This window comes from Vidua macroura, chromosome 1, assembly GCF_024509145.1.
Source record: "Vidua macroura isolate BioBank_ID:100142 chromosome 1, ASM2450914v1, whole genome shotgun sequence".
Taxonomy (NCBI): Eukaryota; Metazoa; Chordata; class Aves; order Passeriformes; family Viduidae; genus Vidua; species Vidua macroura.
This window is the reverse complement of record NC_071571.1, coordinates 511,861-531,894: the sequence shown is the minus strand read 5'-3', so window position 1 is coordinate 531,894 and position 20,034 is coordinate 511,861. Positions and strand designations below refer to the sequence as shown.

The 20,034-nt window shown below is 70.8% G+C and overlaps 2 protein-coding genes across 2 annotated transcripts; one reads left to right on the top strand and one right to left on the bottom strand.

Moving 5' to 3' along the window:
* Window position 1: 1 nt before the first annotated feature.
* NOS3 (nitric oxide synthase 3) lies at window positions 2–12,288 on the top strand. The gene is made up of 26 exons (XM_053985036.1): window positions 2–165; window positions 1,208–1,310; window positions 1,622–1,770; window positions 2,318–2,480; window positions 2,953–3,044; window positions 3,117–3,258; window positions 3,488–3,627; window positions 4,030–4,204; window positions 5,251–5,352; window positions 5,559–5,753; window positions 6,295–6,368; window positions 6,455–6,599; window positions 6,745–6,849; window positions 7,000–7,067; window positions 7,152–7,268; window positions 7,738–7,912; window positions 8,040–8,169; window positions 8,640–8,718; window positions 8,985–9,172; window positions 9,620–9,798; window positions 10,040–10,250; window positions 10,488–10,575; window positions 10,778–10,899; window positions 11,423–11,571; window positions 11,816–12,010; window positions 12,086–12,288. Exons 1-26 carry the CDS (start codon window positions 29–31, stop codon window positions 12,206–12,208), a joined length of 3,546 nt encoding a protein of 1,181 aa, XP_053841011.1. The 5' UTR covers window positions 2–28; the 3' UTR covers window positions 12,209–12,288.
* Window positions 12,289–12,637: 349 nt separating this feature from the next.
* ATG9B (autophagy related 9B) lies at window positions 12,638–20,010 on the bottom strand. The gene is made up of 15 exons (XM_053985121.1): window positions 19,734–20,010; window positions 18,022–18,145; window positions 17,853–17,896; window positions 17,666–17,730; window positions 17,429–17,587; window positions 16,837–16,978; window positions 15,925–16,673; window positions 15,631–15,784; window positions 14,967–15,146; window positions 14,639–14,884; window positions 14,387–14,571; window positions 13,994–14,096; window positions 13,443–13,524; window positions 13,207–13,313; window positions 12,638–12,890 (listed from the first exon to the last, which is right to left on the bottom strand). Exons 2-14 carry the CDS (start codon window positions 18,140–18,142, stop codon window positions 13,222–13,224), a joined length of 2,322 nt encoding a protein of 773 aa, XP_053841096.1. The 5' UTR covers window positions 18,143–18,145; window positions 19,734–20,010; the 3' UTR covers window positions 12,638–12,890; window positions 13,207–13,221.
* Window positions 20,011–20,034: the final 24 nt, after the last annotated feature.

Below are 20,034 nucleotides of genomic sequence, written 5' to 3'. Positions count from 1 at the left end.
CGGCCGCTCCCGGCTCAGTGGGGCCGCGATGGGGAACCTGCCGGGGGTCCTGCCCGGAGCCCCCCGCGCCTGCCCCGGCCTCGGCCTCTGCTCGCGCCCGCGCGGCCCCGCGCCCGAGGACCCCCCTGTCACCGCTGCCCCTGCCGCTGTCACCGAGCCCCCCAGGTAGGTGCGCCGCTGGGACGGACGGGGTGGGATGGGGAGGAATGGGGTGGGAAGGACGGACGGGGCACCGGGGCACCGGCACTCACCTGCCGCAGCTCCGAGCCTCGTCGGGAACCCCCTCCTCGCTCGCGGGGATGTTCGCACATGGCCCGAGTCCGCCGGAGACGTGTCCCCGCCGTGGAGGTGTCCCCGACGGGGTGGCTCGCGTGGGGCACTGGGGCAGAACACGGAGGCCGCCGGCAGCAGAGCCCTGTGCGCACTGCCCGTGGCGCCGTGACAGCGTCTCCTGTCCCACGGCGCGGCCCCAGCAGCCCGTGGGACCCTCTGGGGCGAGCGGCGTCTGGGGGCGCATAGGGGCACATATGGGGAGGGGTCTGTGGGGTCCAGTGGGGATGGAGGAGTGGGGACCCCACACCTCGGAGGGGCTCGGAAGGGACGGGCATGGGACGGGGGGCCTGTCCTCCCCCCGCGGTGGCCCGGAGCCCGGTCTGACTCATGGCCATTGTTCACACTCACACGCCCCGCGCCCCCTCCATCCTCTGACCCCTCAACTCCTGACCCCTCCAACTCAGCCCCCCATATCTTGATCTCCCACTCCCTGACTTCCCAGCTCAGCCCCCCATCCCCTGTTCCCCCCGTGCCCTGATCTCCGCATCCCCTGACCCCCCCAGCTCAGCCCGCCCAGCCTCTGCCCCCACTCTGAGGCACCCCCATCCTCTGAGCCTCCCCATCCCCTGCCCTCCACTCTCTGCCAAGCCCCATCCCCACGGCGTGGATCCGGGGGCTCGGGACCCCCCGGCCCCCAGCAGCAAGAGATGTTGGGCAAGTCCCCGGACCTCCCCCACCGTCCCCGCCACAACCCAGCCACTGCTCCCCTCCACCCAGAGCGCTCCTGTCGCCACCCCCGGACAGGTCCCGGTGTCAGAGCCGCGGGAGCAAGTGCGGAGGGGGCGTGCGTTTCTCCCCAAGTCCCCCGAGACCCCCGGCTGCCCCCCGCCCCGTGCCCGGGCAGGTCTCAGGGGTGCCCCGTGTCACCCCCCAGCCCGGCACCCTCTTCCCCCGCGGAGCCGCCCCGCTTCGCCCGCCTGAAGAACTGGGAGACGGGGAGCATCAGCTACGACACGCTCTGCGCCACGGCGGGGCAGGTGCGGGGCCGCGGGGCGCGGCTGGGGCCACGGGAGTGGGGCCACGGGAGTGGGGGCACGGGAGTGGGGTGTGCGGCTGAAGGGGGGGGAAGGCGGGGGGACGGCAGGGATAGCGGCAGGGGGACGGCGGTGCAGGTTGGAGTTGTGGATTTGGGGGGCTGCAGGACAGGAGGCAGATGGGGGGGCAAAGTCAGGGGGCAGGGCTGGGGGTGCAGGTTTGTGGGGTGCCGGGGTGACAGACGTGGGCAGGGTGTGGAAGGGGATACAGGGACGGGGACGTCTGTCCCCGGGGTCACCTGATGCCCCCCCAGGAGCTGCCCTGCTCGGGGCAGCGCTGCCTGGGGTCGCTGGTGCTGCCGCGGCCGCTGCCCGCCCCCACCCCCGAGGGGACGCGACCGCCCGAGGAGCTGCTGGAGCTGGCCCGGGACTTCATCACCCAGTACTACGTGTCCCTGCGGCGGTGAGCGTGGACGGGACCCCCACATCGGGCACGGGCACCCCCACATCGGGCACGGGCACCCCGCGGCTCCGGGGCACCCACAGCCCAGCCCCAGCCCTGCCCTGGGCACCCCATGGCCCCATCTCCACCCCACAGCCTGGACCTCCCCTGCGCCAAGGCACCCCACAGCCCCGGGGCACCCCATAGCCCCACCCCTGCCCAAAACACCTGCATATCCCTATCCTTGTCCTGGGACACCCCAAAAACCCACCCCTGCCGCAAAGTACCCCCAGCCCCGTCCCTGCCCAGAGCATTCCACGTGCCCATCTGCACGCCGGGGTACCCCCATAGCTCCTGACATGCCCTGGGGTGCCCCATATCCCCACCTCTCCCCCAAAGTACACCCAGATCCCCCATCCCTGCCCTGGGACATCCCATAGCCTCATCCGTGCCCCAGAGCACCCCGCACCCCCGTCGCTGCTTGGCCCCCCTACCCCCGAAGGTGCCAGTGTCTGGGGGTGCTGGGGGGTGGTCTCGGTGTCTGTGGGTGCTGAGGGTTCCCCCGCAGGGAGAACTCCCCGGCACACACGCAGCGGCTGCGGGAGGTGGCCGCCGACATCGCGGCCTCGGGCTCGTACCGGCTGCGGGAGCCCGAGCTGACGTTCGGCGCCAAGCAGGCCTGGCGGAACGCGGCGCGCTGCGTCGGCCGCATCCAGTGGAACAAGCTCCAGGTGCGGCCCCACCCGTGAGACCCTCACCCGTGAGACCCTCACCCACCACAGCCCACGGGGACTCCAACACACCTCAAACTCCTGGGGATGCCAAACCAAAGGCAGCCCAACCCACCCCACAGGAACCCCACCCCATCTCACGGGTACCCACAGGGACCAACACCCCCGTGGTCACCCCCACACCGCGGGGACCCTCATACCATGTCCTGTGGCCTGGGCTGACCCCCACCCCACCCCACGAGACTCTGCCTCGCACCTGTAGCACGGGGACCCAGGGGACCCTGACTCACAGAACCCCGTCCTACGGGACCCCGGTTCCACAGGGAACTCCCGCCCCAACAAAGACCCCAGGCCACCCCGGCCCCATGGGGACCCCTGTCCCAAAGGAGCTCCCGGCCTGCAGCTCCCCCCCGGGGGCTCCCATCCCCCCTGCCCTGCAGGGGTCCCCCACACTCACCCTGTCCCCCCGCAGGTGTTCGATGCCCGGGACTGCGCGGGGCTGGGGGAGATGTTCAGCCTCCTCTGCTCCCACATCCAGTTCGCCACCAACCGCGGCAACATCCGGTGAGAACCTCCCCGGCGCCCCGCGACCCCCGCGGCCGCAGGGTGCCCTGACGGCCCTCCCCGGCCCCCCAGGTCCGCCATCACCATCTTCCCCCCGCGGGCTCCGGGGCGCGGCGATTTCCGCATCTGGAACCCGCAGCTGATCCGCTACGCGGGCTATCGGCAGCCCGACGGCTCCGTGCGGGGCGACCCTGCCAACGTGGACATAACCGAGGTGGGGCCACCCCTGCGCCCCCAGGCCCCCCTCACCACGTCCCCATCGCTCCTCTATTCCCTCTCCATCCCCACCTCAGTCTTCCCTCCATTCCCCCTTCATCTCTCTTCCCTCTCCCTGCTCATACTACTCCATCCCCCTCTCCATCTGCCCCATCTCCTTCATCTCCCCCCAATGTCTGCGCCCCCAAACACCTCCTGGGGGCCCCCCATGACGCTGTCCCCCCCAGCTCTGCATCCAACACGGCTGGACCCCCGGGGGGGGCCGCTTCGACGTGCTGCCGCTGCTGCTGCAGAGCCCCGACGAGTCCCCCGAGCTCTTCCCGCTGCCCCCGGAGCTGGTCCTCGAGGTGCCGCTGCACCACCCCACGTGAGTGGGGCTGCGACCCCCGGAATCCCTCTGGCCGCGGGACTCTCCCGGTGACCTGGGCTGGAGTCCCGGGGGTCACCCCTGGGGAGGGTTTGGAGAGGGAATGGAGCGGGGGCTGGAGGCTGGGGAGCCGCACGGGGGACACGGAGCAGCCGTGGGTCTGATCCCATCCCTGACGGATACTGGAACGCTGGCTCCTTCCCGGGCTGGGATGCAGGGTCGCTGCCCCCCTCCTGGGCTGGGCTCTGGAATACCGGGATGCTGCCCCTCTCCCTGACAGAGCCATCGGTGTGCTGACCCTACCTGGGCGGGATGCGGGCGGGATGGAGGCTGGGTGCCCCAGGGGCTGTGGGGCCGGTGTGGGTGTGTGAGGGTGCGGCCACAGCCCCCCCGTGCCCCCAGGCTGGAGTGGTTCTCGGAGCTGGGGCTGCGCTGGCACGCACTGCCGGCCGTGGCCAACCTGCTGCTGGAGATCGGGGGGCTCGAGTTCCCCGCGGCGCCCTTCAACGGGTGGTACATGGGCACCGAGATCGGCTCCCGGAACCTCTGCGACCGCCACCGCTACGACGTGCTGCCCGTGAGCCCCCGGCACCGCGGGACCACACTGGGACCCTGGGATTGCACTGGGACCCTGGGACTGCACTGGGACTCTGGGATTGCACTGGGACCCTGGGATTGCACTGGGACCCCCGGGGCTGCACAGGGACCTTGGGATTGCACTGGGACCCTGGGATTGCACTGGGACCCCCGGGATTGTACAGTGACCCCCGGGGCTGTACTGGGACCCCGGGGCTGCACTGGGACCTTGGGATTGCACTGGGACCCTGGGATTGCACAGGGACCCCCGGGGCTGCACAGGGACCTTGGGATTGCACTGGGACCCTGGGGCTGCACTGGGACCCTGGGACTGCACAGGGACCCTGGGATTGCATTGGGACCCTGGGGCTGCACTGGGACCCTGGGATTGCACTGGGAACCCCGGGGCTGCACTGGGACCCCTGGGGCTGCACTGGGACCCTGGGATTGCACTGGGACCCTGGGATTGCATTGGGACCCTGGGATTGCATTGGGACCCTGGGGCTGCACTGGGACCCCCGGGGCTGCACAGGGACCTTGGGATTGCATTGGGACCCCCGGGACCACATTGGGAACCCTGGGGCTGCACTGGGACCCCCGGGGCTGCACAGGGACCTTGGGATTGCACTGGGACCCCGGGGCTGCACTGGGACCCTGGGATTGCATTGGGACCCCCGGGGCTGCACTGGGACCCCACAGGGATGGCTCTGGGACTCCACTGGGGTCCCCCCAGGACCCCTCCTGGGAGCCCCCTGGTAGTCCCCAAGATTTCCCTTGGGATCCACACTGCCCCCCCCCCCGGAACCCCCCAGCGACCCCCACTGGGACCAGTCTGGGACCCCCTTCAGGCCCATCTGGGGACCCTCATCAGAACACCCCTGAGACCCCCACCACGACCATGCTTGGATCACTCCTGGCACCTGCCCCAGAATCCCCCCAGGAGCCCTTTGGTACCCCGAACAGGACACCACTAGGAGCCCATCTGGGACCCTCGGGGCCCCCCTGGCTGAGCCCCCTGGCCAACCCTGCCCTGCTGACCCCCCGCAGGAGGTGGCCCAGCGCATGGGGCTGGACACAGGAACCAGCTCGTCCCTCTGGAAGGACCGGGCGGCAGTGGAGGTGAACGTGGCTGTGCTGCACAGCTTCCAGGTGGGACCCCCGTGGGACCCCCAGCGCCGGGACCCCCACACTGCTGGGATCACCCTTGCCAGGAACTCCCCACGGCTGGGACCCCCTTACCGGGACACTCTTGGTGCTGGGAGCCCCACACTGCCGGGCCACGGGAACCCCCACATCCCTGTGTCCCCCCATCCCCACAGGTAGCCCAAGTTTCCATTGCCCTCCTGTCCCCACAGGTGGCCCAGGTGACCATCGTGGACCATCACGCGGCCACCGAGTCCTTCATGAAGCACCTGGCGGCAGAGGGGCGGACACGGGGCGGGTGTCCCGCAGACTGGGCCTGGATCGTCCCCCCCCTCTCGGGCAGTCTCACACCTGTCTTCCACCAGGAGATGGTCAACTACCACCTGAGCCCCACCTTCCGCTACCAGGTGGGACCCCCGCCCCACAGATCCTGTCCCACAGCCCTCTGCATCACCCGGCTGTGGGGTTGGACCCACACACCCTGCCCCATGGCTCCCCAGCCCCTCTGCCCCCCTCCCAGGGCTGGAGGTGCAGCCCCAGGTCACTGAGCCCCCTGGACCCCCCAGGACTTCCCGGGACTGCCCTGGGCACCGCTGATCCCTGCAGGACCCCCAACCCTCTGCATCACCCTCCACTGGCATCCACCCCACAGCTGCCCCCGGGACACCCCACAGCAGCCCCCGAGCATCCCCTGGGACGCCTCCAGCACCCAGCTGGGCTCTCCCTCAGCCCCTTCGGGACCCTCCCAGCCCCCCACGAGCCCCCAGTGCTCCCCATGACCCCCAGTCCACATTCTGGTACCAGGTGGGTCCGGCCCCACAGACCCCTGACCCCTCTTCCCCAGAGCTAACCCCCCCACCCCACAATCCCACACAGCCCCAACCCCTCCACCCCACAACTGCCCCCCACGGCCCCCGTGCCCCACAACCGCCCCCTCCCGCCCCACAGCCGGACGCCTGGAAGGTTTACGTGTCCAAAGGCACCACTGTCACCCGGAGAAAGACCTTCAAGGAAGTGGCCAAGTAGGTGAAGCCCACGATCCTGGGGATCCCGTGGGAGTTCTCGGATCCCCTGGGAATGCCATGCTGACCCCACGGGGATGCCACAGTGCTGTTAAGATCTCGGCCAAGCTCATGGGACACGTGATGGCGCGGCGGGTCAAGGCCACCATCCTCTACGCCACGGAGACCGGGAAATCACGGACTTACGCTTGGAATCTGTGCCAGCTCTTCCGCCGGGCGTTCGATCCCAAGGTTTGGAGGAGAAAGGGGCAGAACTGGGGCAGCTCCCCTCACCCACCTCCCCCCAGGGGCCAAATGCCCTGTGGCGGGGGTTTGGGTGAGGGGAGACGCCTGGTGCTGTTCCATGGAGGGATCCTAATCCTGGAATCCCATGAAGGTGCTGTGCATGGATGAGTATGATGTGGTGGCCCTGGAGCATGAGACCCTGGTCTTGGTGGTCACCAGCACATTTGGGAATGGGGACCCTCCAGAATGTGCTGAGGTAGGGATGGGATGGGATGGGATGGGATGGGATGGGATGGGATGGGATGGGATGGGATGGGATGGGATGGGATGGAGGTTGGAGATGGGATGAGGGTGGGATGGGATGGGATGAGGATGGGATGTGGGGGTGACATTCTGCCCCCCACAGAGTTTCTCCAAGGCCCTGATGGAGATGACATCGCCCTACACTGGCACCTCCCAGGCAGAGCCGCCCATGTGAGCACCCCGGGGGTCCTGGGGGGTCCCCGCTGGGCCCGGGGCAGGATCCCCCTGACACCCCTCACCCTCCTAAACTCCCAGGAGCTACAAGCTGCGGTTCAACAGCGTCTCCCAGTCCGACCAGCTCGTGTCCTCCTGGAAGAAGAAGCGGCGGCAGCTGAGCAACACAGACAGTGCGGGAACCTTGGGAGCCCTGCGGTACCGAGGCCACGGGGATGGGCACGGGATGGGCACGGCCACAGGGACAGGGCACGGCCATGGGGACAGGGCATGGCCACGGGGATGGGCACAGGATGGGCTCCTCAGCCTGGGCATGTTGGGAGTCCTGCAGTAGCCAGGCCACAGGGATGGCCACAGCCACGGGAACAGGGAAGGGGACGGGCTCCTTGCCTGGGCACGCTGCCCTGCAGGGGCTGGGGGTGCCCTGTACAGGGGCTCACACTGGCACCGGCCTCTCCAGCCCCGTCTGCCCTGCGGATGTGGGTGGGGGCAGGAACAGCCCCCCAGGTCCCCCCGTGACCCTCTCAAGTAATGGCCTGATAACGGCCTGACCCCTCTGACTTTGGGGATTCCCCCAGTGCATCCCCGCCCAGGCTGGTGCTGTTCAGGTTGGGGTCCCAGGCATACCCCCACACCCCCGGGGACCCTCACCCCCCACTGTCCCCAGGTTCGCGGTGTTCGGGTTGGGGTCCCGGGCGTACCCCCACTTCTGTGCCTTCGCGCGGGCCGTGGACACGCGGCTGGAGGAGCTGGGCGGGGAGCGGGTGCTGCCCCTGGGCGAGGGCGACGAGCTGTGCGCCCAGGAGGAGTCGTTCCGCACCTGGGCACGCCAGGTCTTCCAGGTACGGGGGCTGGGGGGGCCCTCAGGAGCCGCTCTGCACCTGGGCACACCTGTTCTTCCAGGTACCAGGGGTGGGGGGCACCCACAGGCCCCCCCGCTTGGCACCCACGGCCCCCCCGTACCCCCAGGCTGCCTGCGAGATATTCTGCGTGGGGGACGGGGCCGGGGGGGCCGAGGAGCTGTTCGCCCCGCCCCAGGGCTGGAAGCGCCAGAGGCACCGGCTGCTGCCACAGCCCCAGGCCACCGAGACTCTGGCCGGTACCGACTCCTCCGGGTCCCCCCAAACCCTGCGGGACCCCCCGGCTCCCCGTGTCACCCCCCACCTCTCACTGACACCTGACACCCCATAGCACCCCCCGAGCACCCTGTGGGATCCCCTCACACCGCACAGCTCTGTGGGGTCAGCCCCCAGCCCCCTCATGACCTCCCAAGACCCTTTGGTTCCCCCAGCCCCCCTGCCCCTCCATGTGCCCCCAAACCCCTGTTCCTCCCCAGCCCCTCCCCTCATCACCAACCAGTCCCTCCAGTCCCCCTGTGTCCCCCAGCCCTACATGTACCCCTGTGTCCCCTCGTGTCCCCTCCGTGTCCCCCGCCTCCCCATGCCCTCCTGTGTCTCCCCAGCCCCCCGTGCCCTCCTCACCACCCATGAGCCCCAGCCTCGCGTGTCCCCCAGTCCTCGGTACCTTCCCACGCGTTCCATGTCCCCATGACCCCCCCGCGCCCCCCAGGACTGTCCCAGCTGCACAAGCGCCAGGTGTTCCCCTGCTCGGTGCTGTCTGTGGAGAACCTGCAGAGTGAGGAGTCCAGGTGAGATCTCCCCGCACAGGGATCCCCACCCCGGCTCCCCGCCCACCCGCGGGATCTCCCGTCCCGCTCCACTCCCGGTGTCGCCACATCCGCAGGACGCCCCCACTGCCGGGACCCCCGGGGCCGCTTTCCCCCCCGTGCCCCTCATCCCGTATCTGCCCCCGCCCCGTGCCCCGCTGACCCCCCCCTTCACCCCGCCGTGCCCCCTGCACCCCAGGAGCCCCAGCCCCCCGCCCCGCGCCCCGCTGACCCCCCTCGCCCCCCAGCCGGCAGACGCTGCTGGTGCGGGTGGGCTGCGCGGAGCAGGGCGGGCTGCGCCACCTGCCCGGGGACCACCTGGGCGTGTTCCCCGCCAACCGCGAGGAGCTGGTGAGGGCGGTCCTGGAGCGCGTGGAGGACCCGCCGCCCCCCGAGCAGCCCCTGGCGATGGAGAGTCGTGATGGGGACCCCGCTGGTACGGGGGGACACGGGGGACTGGGGGGACACGGGGGGATTGGGGGAACCCTACCGGTACGCGGGGACACGGGAGACTGGGGGGAACCCCGCCGGTACGGAGGGACACGAGGGATTGGGGGGATACTGGGGATTGGGGGGACACGGGGGATTGGGGGCAACCCAGTCACAGTGGGGTAGTGGGGACTCCACCGGTACCGGAGTGGATCCCGCCGCTACGGACCGCGGCAAGATGGGGAGGGACTGAGGCTTGGGAAGAGAAAGGGGAAAGGGAAGAAATTGGGGCAGGGGAAGTGAGAGGAAGGGGCTGGGGAAAGGAATGGGAAGGGACTGAGGAAGAGGAAGACAAAGGGGTTAGGACTTGGCGGGGGGAGGAAGAAGGAAAAGAGGAAGGGCCTTGGGAAGGATGCAGGACAGAACTGAGCGCCACAATCCCCCCCATGCCCAGGCGGGTCCACCCCCGGGCCCCGCTGGGTGCTGCAGCCCCGGCTGCCCCCCTGCACCCTGGCCCAGGCTCTCACCTTCTACCTGGACGTGGCGGCCCCCCCGACCCCGCAGTTCCTGCAGCTCCTGGGCTCGCTGGCGCGGGACCCCGCGGAGCGGGAGCGGCTCCAGCGCCTGGCGCAGGTGAGCGGGGTGGGGGGACACCGCCCGGAGAGGGGCTGGGGGGCCTGGGATACTGGGGTACGGGGTCCCCCTCTCTGGGTGGGACACCGGGCTGCGGGGATGCCAGTTACCTCGCAGTCGGGACACTGGGACGCTGCTCCCCAGCCGGGCTGGGTGCTGGTCCCCTCGGTCTGCTGCCAGGCGCTGGGGGTCCGCGGGGGCCGAGTGCGGGGTCCCCGGTGCGCCAGCCTCGTGCCCGCAGGACGCGCGGCTGTACGAGGAGTGGAAGTGGTTCCGGTGCCCGACGCTGCCGGAGGTGCTGGCCGAGTTCCCGTCCGTGGCTCTGCCGGCCGCGCTGCTGCTCTCCCAGCTCCCGCTGCTCCAGCCCCGCTACTACTCCATCAGCTCCGCGCCCGGCGCCCACCCGGGCGAGATCCACCTCACCGTGGCCGTCGTCACCTACCACAGCGAGAGTGAGCGGGGCGGGGATGGGGACGGGCGCCGGGGCACCTCCAGGGCATCCTCAGGGGTTCCAGGGCACCTCCAGCTCATCTCCAGGGTTTCCAGAATACCTCCAGTGTCCCCAGAGCATCTTCGAATCCCCGGCACGGGCACAGAGGAGTCCCCAGCCCCTGCGGGTGGCTCCGTGAGGGGCTGCCTCTGGGAGTGCCACCCGCCCCAGCCCCACCGGCCCCCTCTGGTCCCCACAGACGGGCAGGGTCCCCTCCACTACGGCGTCTGCTCCACGTGGCTGGCGCGGCTGCAGCCGGGGGACACGGTGCCAGCCTTCATCCGCGGGTAAGGGATCGCCGTCCTGCCGCGTGTCCCCTGCCTGCCCTCCCTGTCCCCGTGCCTGCCATCCCTGTCTGTCCCCCTCAACTGCTCCCCTACATGTCCCCTGCCCACCCCCCACACCCCGACCTACCCCCCGCCCCATTTCCCGACGTCCCCAGCCGGGGCTGGGCTCGAGGCCCCCCCGGGTGACCCCCGACTGCTGCAGGGCCCCCTCGTTCCGGCTGCCGCCCGCCCCCGACACCCCCTGCATCCTCGTGGGCCCCGGCACAGGTGTCGCGCCCTTCCGCAGCTTCTGGCAGCACCGGCTGCACCTGCTGCGCGCCGGAGGTGGGGACAGGGGACACAGGGGACACAGGGGACATGGGGGACACAGGGGACATGGGGACACAGGGGACATGGGGGCTGGGGGCAGGGTACAGGGGCCTGGGGGGGCAGGGAGAAGGGGATGGAGCAATAGTGACATGGGGATGGGGGGACAGGTGGTTGGGAGGATGTGGGGACAGGGACCTGGGGATGGGAGGGATGCAGAGATGTGTGGGACATGGGGACATGGGCATACAAGGACACGGTGGCACTGGGATGTAGGACAAGAGACATGGCGACAGTGACAAAAGGGGTTGGGGACATGGGCACAGGGACACAGGAACACGGTGGCACTGGGATGTAGGACAAGAGGCATGCTGATAGTGACGAAGGGGTTGGGGATTTGGGGGAGGGACTGGAGACTGGGGACGTGGGGACAGGGGACATGGGGATGTGGGGACAGGGTCCCGTCTCACCCCACAGGACAGGGGTGAGCGGGGCTGTCGGACATGGGCTGTGGGGACACGAGGACACTGTCCCCCCGCAGGTGGCCCCCTGGGCCCCATGGTGCTGGTGTTCGGGTGCCGCTCATCCGCCCTGGACCACATTTACCGCGAGGAGATGGAGGAGGCGCGGCAGCAGGGCGCCCTCAGCCAGGTGCTCACGGCCTTCTCCCGCGAGCCCGGGAGCCCCAAGGTGTGACGGGGACAGCGGCGACACGGTGATGGGGACGGAATGGGGACAGGCTGGGATGGGCACGGAGCTGGGGACAAGGACAAGGTGAGATGGAAATGAAGGGCACAGGGATTGCTGGGGGACGCTACGCCAGAGCTGGAGGTGAGGGGCTGGGGACACAGACTAGGACAGGGCCAGCACACAAAGGGTCAGGGCAGGGATGGGGACTTGGGGACAGGATGCCATGGTCCCTGTGTGTCCCCAGACGTACGTGCAGGACGTGCTGCGGGCACAGCTGGCAGCCGAGGTGCACCAGGTGCTCTGCCAGCACGGCGGCCACATGTACGTGTGCGGGGACGTCACCATGGCCACCGAGGTGCTGCAGACCGTGCAGCACATCCTGGCCCAGGAAGGCGACATGACACTGGGGCAGGCGGGGGACGTCATCAGCGAGCTGCGGGTAAGGGCCGGGACCCGGGACACACCTATGGGCACCACGGGGGTCCCGGCCCCGGCCCTGACACCTGTCCCGCAGGACAAGAACCGCTACCACGAGGACATCTTCGGGCTGACGTTCCGCACGCAGGAGGTGGCCCTGCGCATCCGCAGCCAGTCCTTCTCCCTGCAGGAGCGGCGCCCGCCGGGCCCGGCGCCCTGAGCGCGGGGACGCGGGGGACAGGGCGTCCCCGTGGCTGTGGCCCCGTCCCGCCACCCCCCAGTAAAGGTTTAGTTTTGATACCCCCGGCCTGACACTTCGGCTCCTGCGGTGGCACTGGGGGCACGGGAGGTGGCACAGGGAAGGATGGGCTTTGCGACACCTCTGGGGTCACCGGGCCACGCTCCGGCCACGAGGGGTGGGAAATGAGGGGCAAAAGGACGCAGCCACGGTCCTGCGGCTCTGAGGGGTGGGAAATGGTGGGAGGGCCGTGGCCCCGTGGCTCCCACCTGTGTGGTGCAGGTGAGTGCACCAACACCACTGCTGCCACCTGCCCACAACCCCCGGTGTCACCCCAGACTGCCACACCCTCATCCATGGCATCGGGAGCCCCAGCTCATCCCCAGGCACAGCCAGCGGGCACAGCCCCTCTGTAAACCTTTATTTCACCCGGTGCTCAGGGCACCACAGGGGGCACCAGCCCTCTGCCCCGCCAAAAACAGCACCTGGGGGGGCCCTTGGCAGCACCCCTGGCCCTGCACGGTAGTGGGGTCACCAGGGACGCCCCGAGCAGGGGGCTCCTACAGACAGGGCCCCCCTGGCAGCATAGTGGGCACGGCGAGCCCCCCATGTGCCCCTGGCAGCTCCCCCGGCACCTCCGGGGGGTCTCGGCACAACCAGGACCCTGCGGAGGGAACGGGGTGTCAGCAGGGACCCCAGAGCAGGGACCCCAGAGCAGGGACCCCAGAGTGGAGACCCTGGCACTTGGGGACCCCAACACTGGGCACCCCAGCCGACGTGGCAGCCAGACCCCACTGAACCCCAGCCCCGGGGGTCCCTGTGCCCAGCCCCTCCGTGTCCCAGTGCATCCCTTCCGAGTCCCTGTATCCGCAGCCCTGGGGGCCACCATGTCCCCACAACCTGAGGGGTTCTGTCTCCCGCCCCCAGGGCTTTCCATGTCCCAATCCCGGGGGTCCCCCCTCCCCCGTGTCCCCACCCACCGGCACCGGGCCCGGCTACGTCATCGTCTCCTCTTCCTCCTCCTCTTCCTCCTCGGCCCACCCGCCCAGCGGCATCGCCCGCAGCTGCGAGGCCCGGGCAGCCGAGCCTGGGGGGCACAGGGGGGTCAGGACCTCCAGACCCCCCCCCTGCCCCGGCTCCAGGCTCAGTCCCGTGGTGGGGGGGCGTCAGCAGTGTCCCCCCAGACCCCTGGGACACCCCACGGGCCGGTGCTCACCTGTGGTCACGAAGGGGTGTTTGGGGGCCCCCGCGGGCTGGGGGCTGGGGCCCTGCGGCTGCTGCTGCTGCTGCTGGTGGAGCTGGGGGGGAGAGGGGTCAAGGAATAGCAGAGAGCCCGGATTAGAGCTCAGAACACCCCCAGAGGCAGCCAGAGCCCCCCAGCACAGCAGAGCCCCCCATACTGGCATTCGGAGACCCCCATGGGGCAGCAGGACAGGGGTCCCTCAGCCCGGGACACTCCCCAGCCCCAAAGGGGTGGCAGAAGGGGGAACATGGGTGACACCAGCAGCGGTGCCTCATCCCCAGCACCCCATCTGACAGCGGCCAAGAACGGAGGTGCCACCCAGCGGGTCAGGGAGGGCAGGGCAGCCCGGAATGGCTCTGGGGACAAGGGACAGGGGCCAAGAGAGCAGGGCCAGGCAGGGCTCCCGGGGGTGAGGCAGAGCACGCAGACAGTGACACTCTGGTGAGAGACACCAGGGAACCCCAAGGGACCTGCGTCCCGGGGTGCTGTGGGCAGGGGGAGCCCGGGAACCGCGGCTGACGCACCTGGTGCAGGTAGATGGCGTGAAGGCTCATCTCGGCGGAGGCCACCTCGGCCAGCAGCGCCGAGCGGCTCAGGCTGCGCAGCCGCGACTCACTCAGCGCCGGCCTTGGGGCACGGGAGGGGCGGCACGCGGTGACACCCCCTCCTCGCTGTGACACCCCTTCCCTGCCACGACATCCCTCCCTGCCACCGCTTCCCACTGTGACACCCCTCCCGTCCCCGCCACGACCCCCGTCCCCAGCACAACGCTCCTCCCCACCATGGCAGCCCCCCTCAGCGACACCCCTGGCTGCCCTGACACCCTTCCCAGCCCTGTCCCCCCCTCCCCACGCCCCCCTGTCCCCCATGTCCCCGCCACGTCACCCCTCCTCACGACCGCTGTCCCTTGTCCCCACCTGTCCTCGGGGCACTGGTGCCCCCCAGGGCTGTCGGGGGCTCCGCAGGGCGGGGTCCCCAGGGGGTTCCGCAGGGACGCCAGCAGGCTGGCGGTGGCGCTGGCCGTGCTGCAGGGCTGCCCAAAGCGCGGGTCCCGGGCCACCAGCCCGCTGGCCGCCAAGACACTGGTCACCAGCCCCTCGGGCTGAGGGGACACTCGTCAGGGGAGACACAGAACACCCCGCAGCCCCCCCCGAAGCGCCCCCACTCACCGCCAGGGCCGAGTCCTCGGACAGAAGGGACGCGGCCAGCGGCCCCTCGGCTAGCAGGTGCCGCGGGGCGGGCGCGGTGGCCGCGTCGCGGGTCACCTGCGCCTGGAGGTGGCCGAGGAAGCGGCGGGCGGGCGGCGGCGGCCGCCACCGGGGATTGCTCAGGGCGAAGCGCATCAGCGACAACTCCGTCTTGCCGTGCTCCGCTTGGCGCTCCGGGGGGGCCTCCGTGTGTCCCTCCGACAGCCACTGCGGGGACAGGGACGTGGCACGCACCCCCGCAGAGGACACGCAGCCCCGGAACGCCCCAGCCCGGGCCCCCGGTCCGCACCTGGGGGTTGCCGTGGTGACGCACGTCCAGCTGCGCGAAGGAGCAGATGTCGCCCACCCCCGCCACCTCCACCGTGAAGTTGCGGAAGAAGTCCACGATGTCGAGGGCGCGGGGGGGGAAGGCGAAGATGAGGATCAGGGGTGTCACGAGGGGGCTCAGCAGCTCCTCCAGGATGAAAACCTGCAGTGGGGGGCAGTGGGATCTGGGGGTGTCCCGGGGCAGAGGTCCCAGGTTTGGAAGCCCTGGGGTGGGATGTCCAGGGTGGGGGGATCAGGGCAGTAGGTCCTGAGGAGGGGAGTCCTCGGCAGGGCTGCCCGGGGTGAAGGGGTCTCAGCGTGGGGGATTCCAAAGCAGGAGGCTCCTGGGATGGGGGTGCCCCAAGAGTGGGGAGTCCTGGTGCAGGAGGGTCCCAGTGTGGGGGGTCCCAGGGCAGGGGATTGGGACAGGGAGTCCCAGGGCAACGGGGTCTTGGAGCAGAGGGTCCCGGTGTTGAGGGGTCCAGGCTGGGGATCCTGAGGTGGGGAGTGCCAGGGCTGGGAAGTCCCAGGATGTTGGGCTCCCAGTCTGTGGGGTGCTGGGATTGGGGAGCTGGGGGGAGAGGATGGTCCCAGGGGAGTGGGGTGCTGGGGAGGAGGGTCTCGGGCAGCGGGGGGGCTGCACCCACCGCCTTGTACTGGAAGAGCTGCGCCATCTCTGCTCGCGTCTCGGCGCGGCCGGCGCGGCCCTGCCAGTGCTCGGGCAGGTAATGAACGTGTGCCAGGACCCGCTGCAGCAGCTGCTCCGGGCACCACACCGCGTGCTCGTCCGGGATGAAGGACCTGGAGGGGCACAGCAGGCGCCCCACCTTAGCCCCCCGCTGCCCGCCCAGCCCAGCACGGCACGGCAGTCTGGCCCATCCACCTGGCCACCGTGACCAGCACGCCAGCACCCACCTGGGCACGGTGCCCCCAGCACCCACCTGGCCACGGTGACCACGAGCCCCAGCAGCGTGATGGCCGTCAGGATGTGCTGCACCGTCAGCACGTCCTCGTCGTACACGGTGAGCACGATGAGCACGGCCAGCACGGAGCCGGCGAAGAAGCCGACGTGGCGAGCCAGCACGGCCAGCAGCGGGCTGCTGAACGAGTCCATGTACTTGGTGGCCGGCGCGTGGCCGCGGCCGAGCCGCGCCTGCAGCTCGTGGCCCAGCTCGTTGAAGTGGCGCAGGTAGTGGCGCGCGTAGAGCGACCAGCGGCGCGCGCCCAGGCTGCCCGGGGCCCGCTTCAGCCCCTCGGCGTAGCTGAAGAAGGCGAGCAGCAGGCGCCAGCCCAGCACGCAGGGGCACAGCGCCAGGTTGGCCACCCCCAGCAGCACGGCCGCCCGCGCCAGCCCCCGCGCCAGCGCCCGCCGCGCGCCCGCCCGCTTCACCTGCGGCCGCAGGCTCCAGGTGTTCTGGAAGAGCGCGGCCGGGCCGCGGAACAGCAGCAGCTCCAGGTTGAACTGCAGGCCGCGCGTGAGGAAGACGACGGGGCCCAGCAGCGGGAGGCGGAAGCGCACGGGCAGCAGGGATTTGTTGACCATGGCCACGGTGTAGTTGCGGAAGCGCAGGATGCGGTGGTGGATGTCGAGCTCCGTCAGCTCCCGGCGCGGCACGCACAGGGGCTGGCGCCGCTGCAGGGCCAGCAGCCGGGCCTGCACCGACTGCCAGCTGTGGTTACACAGCTCCTCCTGCGGCAACGGCACGGGGATCGGCACTGGCACCCACGGCACAGCCGGCGCTGCACGGCGCCGGGGTCACCCAGCGTGGCCCGGTGCCCCGTGGTGCCTCCCAGCCCGGCCCGGACCCCGGCCCCCCCCTGGCAGCCCCAGCCCGGCCCCCGGCGCCCCTCACCGCGGGGATGCCGAGCGCGCGGATGTAGAAGCTCCGGATCTCCCAGTAGCCCACGAGGCGCCGGAGCGCCGTGACCAGGCGGCACAGCCAGACCGCGCCCGCCAGCACCAGCAGGAACAGCAGCCACCCGCTGCCACGGAGCCTGCGGGGACACGGGTGTCACCGGTGCCACTGGAACCCCCCCACAGCCACACCAGCAAAACCAGAAGGCACCTGCTGACACAAAGCCTGTGGGGGACACAAGTGTCAGCAGGGCCAACACACCCTTCACAGGCAGCAGCCACCCACTGCCACGAGGCCTGCCAGAAACATAGGTGTCACCAGTGCCACCAACCGCCTCACAGCCACCTGCAGCCTCAGAGACTGCTGGGGACACGTCACCCGCAGCACCAGAACCCCATGCAGCCACACCAGTGGCACCCTGACCCCACAAAGCCACGCTGGTGGCACTGGGACCTCTGCGTGGCCACGCAGACAGCAGCAGTAGCCACCCGCCGCCACCGACCCTTTGGGGACACGCGTGCCACCCACACCACTGGGGCCCCATATGCCACCCACAGCACTGAGAACCCCCCCAGGGACCCCTGCCCACCTGCGGGCGCACTGCGGGGCGGGCAGCACGGCGTCGGGCAGCGTCACCTTGGCGCGCTCGGGGACGTGGCTGTGGTTGAGCGGGCGGGTGGCGAACAGGACGTCGTAGTCCACGCAGCACAGCAGGAACGTGCTGAAGGTGACGACGAACAGGAACTGCCTGGGGGCACGGGGGGTCAGTGGGACCCCGGTGTCACGGCCGCGTGGCACTGCACGGTGACACCGTGGCATCACTTACACCAGCTCGAGGACGTCCGAGAGCAGGACGCAGGCAAAGCCATTCCTCTGGTGGAACTGGTAGATGTGTGGGGGGGTTAAGGAGACTGTGAAGGGGTGACGGACCCCCCATGTCCCCCCCCATCCCCGGAGTCACCCCATGCTCCCCCATGTCCCCCACAGTGCCACCAGGGGCTGTGCCAGGATATCTTGGTGAAGAAACTGTCCAGGTCCTTAATGTGGTGCCACGAGTCTGGGGGGAAAAACACGGGGGGGTCAGGTGTGGTACCGCCCCCCACCCGGGACCCAGAAACACCACCTGGGGTCCCCAAACAGCCCACGGGACCCCGGATCCCCCGCCAGACGGGACCCCAGTACCTGTCGGTCCTTCAGTGACGTGCAGCAGCAGCTGCTCCTCCTCCTCCTCGCCGGCGGGCGAGTCCTCCTCGCAATCCTCCAGCCGCCGGTACTCCCGGTCGTCCTCTCCCTGCTCCGCCATCACCTGCCGGGGAACGTGAGCACCTGCCGCCGCGATGGGGCCGCCGCGGGGCAGGTGGGGCGGCGGAGGGGGTCGGGGGCAGGTGTGGGGCACCGGAAATGCCACTGGGGTGCCGCAGCGCCGCCCGCGTGCCCCGAATTCGGGTGGCCTGAGCTGGCCCCGGCCGCGGGCAGGTGACACCGCAGGTGACACCGCAGGTGCCACCGGCCCGTCCTGTCCCACCGGCCCGGCCAGTGCCAGAGTCTGCCGTGACCCTGCAGGGCTCCCCGGGAGGGACCCCCGGCAAGCTCCGAGGGACCCCAATACTTCCCCCAGCCGTCCCCCGGGCCGTGCTGTGCTGCCCGGCCCGAGTGGGGGGACGCCTCTCCCCACGGACCCCTGTGTCCAGAGCCCCCCACACCCTTCCGCCCCACAGAGCCCCCCTCCCCATGGACTCCTGCACCCACAGACCGCACTCACCACGGACACACCACCCCGGAGCCGGGGGCAGCAGCCCAGAGGGGGACCAGCTCAGGACCAGTGCTGAGCCCTGGTGGCTTCTCAATGCTTTGCGGACCCCCGGCCCGGGGAAGGACTGGACCCCCCCAGCCCTTTGGGGCAGGGCAGGACCCCGGACCTCGGGGCAGGAGGCAACCCCCCACAGGAGAGGACGGGACCCCAAACCCTTGGAAGGGACCCCAAACCCTTGGATGGGACCATCACTCCCCAGGGAAGGATGGGACCCTCACCCCTGGAGCAGGACGGGACCCCCCGTCCACCCACCACGGTCCCCTTACCGCCGCCCCGCAGCGCCGCGCGTCACCGGCGTCCCCCGCGGTGGCCACAGCCGGTGTCCAGCCAGGCCGGCGGCCGCAGGTGACACCGTCCGGCCCCACCTGTCGGGGGCTGACTCACGGCGCGGGGCTGATGCGGCAAGAGGGACCCGACCCCAGTTGTGCAACACCCCCTTGGGGACAGCGGCCGCATCCCCCGGGATCGGGTGTCCCGGCGGGTGACATCGGCACGGCCCGTCCCCAACCAGCTCCGCATCGGGAAGCCAAAAATACCCGCGGAGCCCGAAAATAGCCCGAGAGGGTAAAGGGTGGGGGGGCCGGGGGATCCCCGGGCCGGGACACCCCCGGGGCCAGGGACAGAACCCAGGGGACGTGGCACCCGAGGGACACAGCGGCCCCCGGCAGTGGCCCCGCTGACCCTGCCGGGACACACGTGTGTTTCCGCAGCGTCACCTGTGTCACCGCGACTCCGCATGGGGGACACGGACACCTGCCCGTGGGGACACGGCAGGGTGACACCCCCGTGGTGACACGAGCCCCGGTGGCGACACACGGCTGCGCCGTAAGAACACGGACGGGGCTCGTCAGTGAGCCCCGCGAGAGACCCGGGACCACACGCGGGGACACGGGCACCCCCGGGGACACGGGCACCCCCAGGGCCGCAGGGGACACACCCGCCGCGGTGCCCCCGCGCTGCCCGCCTGGGGGGTCCCGGGGCAGCGGCCGGGCTGAAGGACCCCGGAAAGGAGCGGCGTGACCCCGCTCCGGGGACAGCGGGGCTCCGCCGGCCGCGGTAGCGCTGCCCCGTCCCCGCTCACCTGGCCGCTCGGAGCCGGCTCGGTCCCCGCCGGTGCCGGGCGCTCAAGGGGCCCCGCGCTCGCCGCCGGCCATGGCCGCACCGGCGGCAGCCCCGGGGGTCGGGGGTGCCGGTGCGCGCTCTGAGCTCCGGCGCGGGGTTCCGCCGCAGCTCCGGGAGTCCGGAGGGGGCCCCCGGGAGGAGCGGGTGTGCCGGCAGCGGGGATCGGCGGGGTCAGGGCGCGGAGCCCCGGAAGGGCCCGAGGCGCCGGAGAGGGGCCGGTACGGGTCGGGGCCGGCGCAGGGCCCGGGCCGCGGTGCTGG